The sequence below is a fragment of the Sitodiplosis mosellana genome, unplaced genomic scaffold (genome assembly GCF_009176505.1).
Source record: "Sitodiplosis mosellana isolate CC-2019 unplaced genomic scaffold, AAFC_SMos_1.0 Smas_scaffold_1215, whole genome shotgun sequence".
In the NCBI taxonomy this organism is placed as follows: domain Eukaryota; kingdom Metazoa; phylum Arthropoda; class Insecta; order Diptera; family Cecidomyiidae; genus Sitodiplosis; species Sitodiplosis mosellana.
This window is the reverse complement of record NW_022596457.1, coordinates 1-6,315: the sequence shown is the minus strand read 5'-3', so window position 1 is coordinate 6,315 and position 6,315 is coordinate 1. Positions and strand designations below refer to the sequence as shown.

The following is a 6,315-nucleotide window of genomic DNA, read 5'->3' as shown; positions in this document are numbered from 1 at the left end:
CCAACAACAGATGGCGACATTGAAAACATTCAATTTAGTACATCTGTTAAAAAGCACGAAAAGGTATCAGGTACTTTACAAAACAAATTCGAACTGAACTGTTTGTGTTCAGTTCATGGGCAGCTCTATTTGGAGCGAAAATGTAATACAGAAAAGTTGAGCGGAAAAATGTCAAATGAAAAGAGATAGCTAAATAGTTCTACTTACTATACAGTATACTAGAGCGGTGCAAAAAAAAAAATGGCCCTCATCCGGAATGTCCAGCCAGTTTCGAAAAATATATCTCAAAAAAAAGGTTTTGTCCAAAAAAACGATATGGGTACCATATAAAATCAGGAGGCAAGCCCCATATGAAATTTTTCATGACAGCGATTTCGGAAGCCATTTTGGATCGCAACATTTCGACTAATTTCATTATTCCAACCAAAGTTCGACAAAAAGTGTTGATAGGGTTTTGTTTGGCTCGTCAATATCTACAACTTTTGCCAAGATATCAGCCCTTGAAAAGGCATTCTGGGCCAGTTACAGTGTAAAATGACCGGAAAAATGGCAATTTTTCGGCATTTTTTGCATTTTTCGCCCTACTGGCCACCCAGGTGGTGGACTTTTGTTCAGTTTTGGACTTGTGTCGTGTAGCCAAAACCTGTATAAAAATTTTGGTACTTGTCAGATTGCGATTTGGATGGAATTCGGCGACAATTGATTCACACATATAAGACAAATTTCAGGCCAAAATGAGCAAATCACAAACATGAGCTTCGATTTGACAGATAAAAGCAAACCTCGAAAAGAATCGAATATGAGGCCAGAAATATTTGAAAACATCACTCGATTTGGTCCACCAGTGATTTTCTTGGGCGCTCGGAGTTGGAAATTTGTCGAGTTTGCTATGAAAAGCGCTCGGACGTAGAAAAGTAGACGGTGCAAGGCAAATTATGTGTGCAAAGTGCGCAGTAAAGTCAAAATTAATCAAAAGGGAAGAAAATGGTGTCCAATGTTTAAGTTTTTGTGAGCTTTTACTTGACTATTGACTATATTCAGATGTCGCTTTTATTTCAAGCGCCTTTTTCACAAATTCGGGCGTTTCCTAAACTGAATACAAAATGTATTTATTTATTTTGAGCGCCCTGCGTCCATTTAATGTGAATCTCGGAGAGAAAAAAGTTGAATAAATGCGCTATATTTTTGTAGATTGAACAGATCGAAAATTTTGCGCTCGCGCACCTTCGGCGCGCTCGCGTAAATGAATTATATTTTCTTTTCAATGCTCCCAGACGTATATTCTTATTATGGTATAAAGGCATGGAAGATCGTGTACAGAATTTTCCTGATAACAAATTTTTCGTTTCGCAAAAATTTTGAGTCATAACGTTTCAGGGGCGCATGTTACGATTTGCACCGGGGTGCCATGAGCGCTCGGACAGGCGCTGGGCTTGCCTCCTGATTTTATATGGTACCCATATCGTTTTTTTGGACAAAACCTATTTTTTGAGGTATATTTTTCGAAACTGGCTGGACATTCCGGATGAGGGACAACTTTTTTTTTGGACCGCTCTACAGTATACTATATAGCTATCCCTTTTCCGCTCATTCATCATCGACATTTTTCCGCGCAACTTTTCTGTATTACATTTTCGCTCCAAACTACTCATATATACCAAACAAAAGTGTATGACTTCCAACAATTTCAAAACTGAATTGATCCTCCATATGAGAGTTAACATAAACATCAAATCCTATGTGACGATGCCATATGGCATCAGTGAAGAAAGTGCGCAAGTGAGAGTAGGTTTTTTCTTCAATTTACATTTTTGGAAAATCGAGTATGTTTTCTGTTGATTCCGCAGTTTGTTAAGGTTTTTCACACTTTTACAAAATTGATAAGAGATAGAGAATGGTTTTCGGCAAAGTTGTAGAACGTCAAGTGCTCTATAGCTTTGTTGAAAGCTTTTATCTTTCTTTCATTATCAGCAGACTGATATTTTGGTGTGCAGGAGATATTTTGGTTTTACTCTTCATCTAGGATTTGAAAATTGAAGACACTTCTAGCGATATTGACTAGTTTACACAGAATGGAATTGATTTTCAAAAGTGGGAACCATTTTTTAGGTCTTCTTTTTTGCACTCAATTTTCACCCTCATTTAGATAATTTCCCATCTGCATAATATTTTTAACTCCATTTAAGGATTTCGACCCTGCCCACGTCTGATTATGAGTTACGCAGAAACACGCGACAAACCAACAACAAAAAAAACTTGTTGGAAATTCGATCAAATTTATGCCCTAAATGTCAAATCAGTACAATCGGTAGATGAACGCACCCCAAATAACCATAAGAAATACATTGAAAGAAGTTAGGAACGCAATCTTAGGGCAAAGTTTCCAACAAGTTCTTTACTTTCCTCTTTTATACCAACTCTACTCACTACTCTCAATCTCAATTTATTATATCGACAAAATGGGCTACTTCGATAACTGGTATGTCTTGAGAAGGAGCAGCGCGATGCCATATAATTGAAATTGCTTCAGAAATGCTATTAATTCAAAATGTTGCTGAGCTTTTTTTGCATAAATCATACCTACATGCCTTTGCAAAATTCACACTTTATCATGATTCCTGACTCAATTTATTTGTTTTCATCAATTTTGTTATTGTAGATGTTTTAATCTTTCGCTATTATAGAATATTTTACATGTATTAATCAACTGCTTTTAATATATCCGAAAACGTTCAAATTTGAATTTGATTTGAAACAATTAAAATGAAATAATATTTTTTGGTTCGTCGACGTAAATTTTTATCTGTCCATCTATTTTATTATAACTAGTTTTAGTAACAAGGTTACTTTGACACACTGAAACAAATATATGAATTTTTAAACAAGGAAGACTTAAGTGGTTTTGAAAAATATTTAATTTATAAACATATTATATAATGGATAACATTATTTAAAACGCCTGTTTTTTATTGGCTGCTTACAAAAACGTCTAAAAATAAAACAGAATCGTTCAAAAAAAAAAAACAATTTCGTCTAAAGAAATGGTCCCTTTTTTGACAAATTCGTCTAAAATAATTTTTTTCAAATGACAAAATCATCTAAAAATGTGACAATTTTTTTCTTAACAAAATCGGGTTTTAAAATAACAAAATCGTCTAAATACGAGTTTTCTGGAAAAATGACAATATCGTCTAAAAGACTCCAAAAACATCTATGGACAAAATGTTTATTTGAAATGACGAAATCGCCTAAACACACATTTTCTCGAAAAAATGACAAAATCATCAGCGTATTTAGACGATTTTGTTATTTTAAAACCCGATTTTGTTAAGAAAAAAATTGTCACATTTTTAGATGATTTTGTCATTTTAAAAAAATATTTTAGACGAATTTGTTAAAAAAGGGACCATTTCCTTTAGATGAAATTATTATATTTTTAGACGATTTTGTTTTAATTTTAGACGTTTTTGTATTTAACATTTTTTTCCTTTGAATATCTCACCGAGAAATCAATTTTGATGAAGACCGCTTTGAATCTTCTATCCAACTATAGAAATTCACATTAAAAATGAGCGTATTTTCTTTGTATTCAAGACTATATTTTAGAAGTATGTCAAAGTGAATTTGGATTTTTCATATAAAATTTTAAAAAATCATCAGAATGTTCATAATGTTTTTCACTTCCCCTCATACTAAAGCAAGAACAAGAAAATCAATAACGTTCAGTTAAGTTTATTTGCAGGATGTTGCGATAGAACTGACATACAGCAAAACCGTTTTCTCTGTGCCGAGAGACAGATACAACTTTCTTTCTGTCTTCTACTCAACTCAACCACACAAGTATAAATTAAATAAGAACGACAACTGAATTTATGGATATGACATTACCGCAAATCATAAGCGAAAAATAATCGTGTTTGTATTGTACCAGAATATTGACTCTACTTTTTGTATAGTTTTTTTTTGCAGTTTTGAAAAATAATATACAAAAAACGCGCACATATAAATAAAATGAATCTTACCGTTTACTGAACCGGGATGAAATTTTAGAAAAGAAACTCGTGCGTCCAGTATGAGGTGATTCAGCTGCACCACCACCGTTTCCTGAGTAGTCCAGTGCGTGATTTCTTAGCCTTGGTTGAACTTGAAATAAAAAAATTAAATAGATTGAATGCAAATAGTATCAATTGTTATCATTCATCAAACGATATCATTTATTTAAAATACTAATTCCAACTGAAATTCATACACTAACAGTTGATTTTATGTTTTTTACTGATTCTTACCCGAGTGAAAAGTCGATCTCAATGGAACGTTTCTGGGAAAATTCCTGTCAGTTTTTATTGAGGAGGTCAGTCTGTCGAATGTTCTTTTCCAATATTGCATGTTTTTATGAGTCAGACACGAGATTTCCATTTGGCGTGGCAATATTCCCGATTTTTTCCCAAATATTTGCACATATTAATATGGCATGATCAACCGAAACGAAGAGAAATAAAGTAAATCGTATGAAATAATATGAAATTCAAAATATCAGTTGGCAACTATATCATCATCAAATGAAAAGTTTTGTTCTGAATTTTTCAGTACGTCTACAATTTTAAACTTAGTCAGTCTTAAGATTGATTTGATTTACAATGTTTCCAAACTATAAAATGAATAAACAAAACGATCTATAGTTTGGCCAATCTAAGGTTCCTTATAAGCTCATAAAAATAACTCACCAATTTCATCACAGTAAAATCATCGAAATATTCAGGTGCAATTAGATGTTCGAGTACAATGCGTGAAAAATAAAATAAAATAAAAAAATCGTAAGAAATAATAAATGTTTAACAAAATAAATCCATCAACTATTAGAACGAAATTTCTATGAAAGAATCTTGAAAAAAATCAGTTTCTCCCAACAAAAGTTTAAATTGTAAAAGAACCGATGCTTATTGTGTTATTCTATAAGCAAATAGAATATATCCTATTTGTTCTATTTATTGTAATAGGTGCGTTGAAATGTCCAAGTCCATTTAAGGGTTAACCTTATTCTATTTTAATCAACTCCTTGAAATATGCCGTTTAACGATTTTTTATTCTATCGATTAACCAAGATTATCATAATCAATTTTAAACAATCCGAATCATGTTTCGAAGAAAGTTGTTTGTTCTGACAGCCGTTGCTAGACTAATTAGAAACGGATATAAAATTCCGATATTTTCAATTTATTTTTTTATTTTGAGAATAAATGCACAAAAATCTATCGGTGTGAATATCTAAAGCTTTTTTGAGTCAACTGTGGTCATAGTTCAACTAGTGTTTTGGGAAAATGTACCCATGAAAAAACTACACCAGGTGTACAGCCATGTTAATGGTGTACATAAGCTGGAAGTCGAGATTCGCACTCAATCCACACTTCATACACCATTTAAAGTCTATAAGGCTAGGCGCAAATTGGTGTCACCCGTCATAATCATTTATGACAAATATTATGGTTGGACGTTTCAAATAATGCAATCTAATGCAAAAATAATCCCAAATAATCCTTTGGAATTCTCAATAATGTTCAATAATGCCATTAATAATATTAATAAATAATAGCGAAGTATGGTCAAGTAATTGACGCTTGCGTGCATTTGAATGCCTTAAAAACTAATTGGGTATATAGTAGATATAAATTGGTGATACCTAGAAGAACGCAAGATTGTCCAACTTCGTAGCAAAAAAGAGAAATGCAACTAACAATGGTTGAAATAATGTATGTTCATTTTTGGGGGGTCGTCGCGGTTTTTTACGGTTTTCTCACTGAACTGATTAGAGATAACGACTTGGCGTCTTCGGCAAAATTATAGTGCTTGAGATCCTTTACAACTTTGCTACATACAATTATCATTTATCTCTTATCAGTTTCGCGAAAAAAGCGAGTACTACAACTTTGCCGACACCTAGTTGCTATCTCTTATCAGATACGCGGAAACCGTAAGAAACCGGGTCGACCCGCCAAAAATGAACATACATTCTTTCAACCATTATTACACACAGGGAAGAATGGTTCAGATTTTTGGTACAATGGATTTTTTTCGTAGAAAAAAACCAAAATTAAGATATCTTGAACATTATCACAAAGTTATGGGCATTGGCAGTTTGACCATGGTTTTCTATGAAATAATCGATTTGGATGTGCGTCCGTCTGTCCGTAATTTTTTCAACCCCCACGGATTCTGGTACGCATATGCTTAAGTTGTAGCTGGTGTCGGGCCACATCGAAACCCGTCCTCAGCAGAGCGGTCAACGAGCGCTCGTTCGTTCGTTCGTATGCGAACATG

The 6,315-nt window shown here is 33.4% G+C and overlaps 1 protein-coding gene across 3 annotated transcripts; it reads right to left on the bottom strand.

Moving 5' to 3' along the window:
* Positions 1–3,389: 3,389 nt before the first annotated feature.
* LOC129571068 (uncharacterized) lies at positions 3,390–6,247 on the bottom strand. Of its 3 annotated transcripts, none has more exons than XR_008688209.1 (3): positions 4,725–6,247; positions 4,287–4,369; positions 3,407–4,143 (listed from the first exon to the last, which is right to left on the bottom strand). XR_008688209.1 is itself a non-coding variant. In XM_055450838.1 (2 exons), exons 1-2 carry the CDS (start codon positions 4,414–4,416, stop codon positions 4,019–4,021), a joined length of 255 nt encoding a protein of 84 aa, XP_055306813.1. In that variant the 5' UTR covers positions 4,417–4,714; the 3' UTR covers positions 3,390–4,018. The 3 variants fall into 3 exon arrangements, 1 of the variants encoding a protein (XP_055306813.1); XR_008688208.1 differs by having other exon boundaries at positions 4,287–4,357; positions 4,725–6,243; XM_055450838.1 differs by lacking the exon at positions 4,725–6,247 and having other exon boundaries at positions 3,390–4,143; positions 4,287–4,714.
* Positions 6,248–6,315: the final 68 nt, after the last annotated feature.

Excerpts from the sequence above, each read along its gene's own strand:
- LOC129571068 (XM_055450838.1), bottom strand. The coding sequence starts at position 4,416 with ATGGAAATCTCGTGTCTGACTCATAAAAACATGCAATATTGGAAAAGA. Across the intron at positions 4,144-4,286 it reads GAGATCGACTTTTCACTCGG|TTCAACCAAGGCTAAGAAAT; the intron begins GTAAGAATCAGT and ends TTTTATTTCAAG.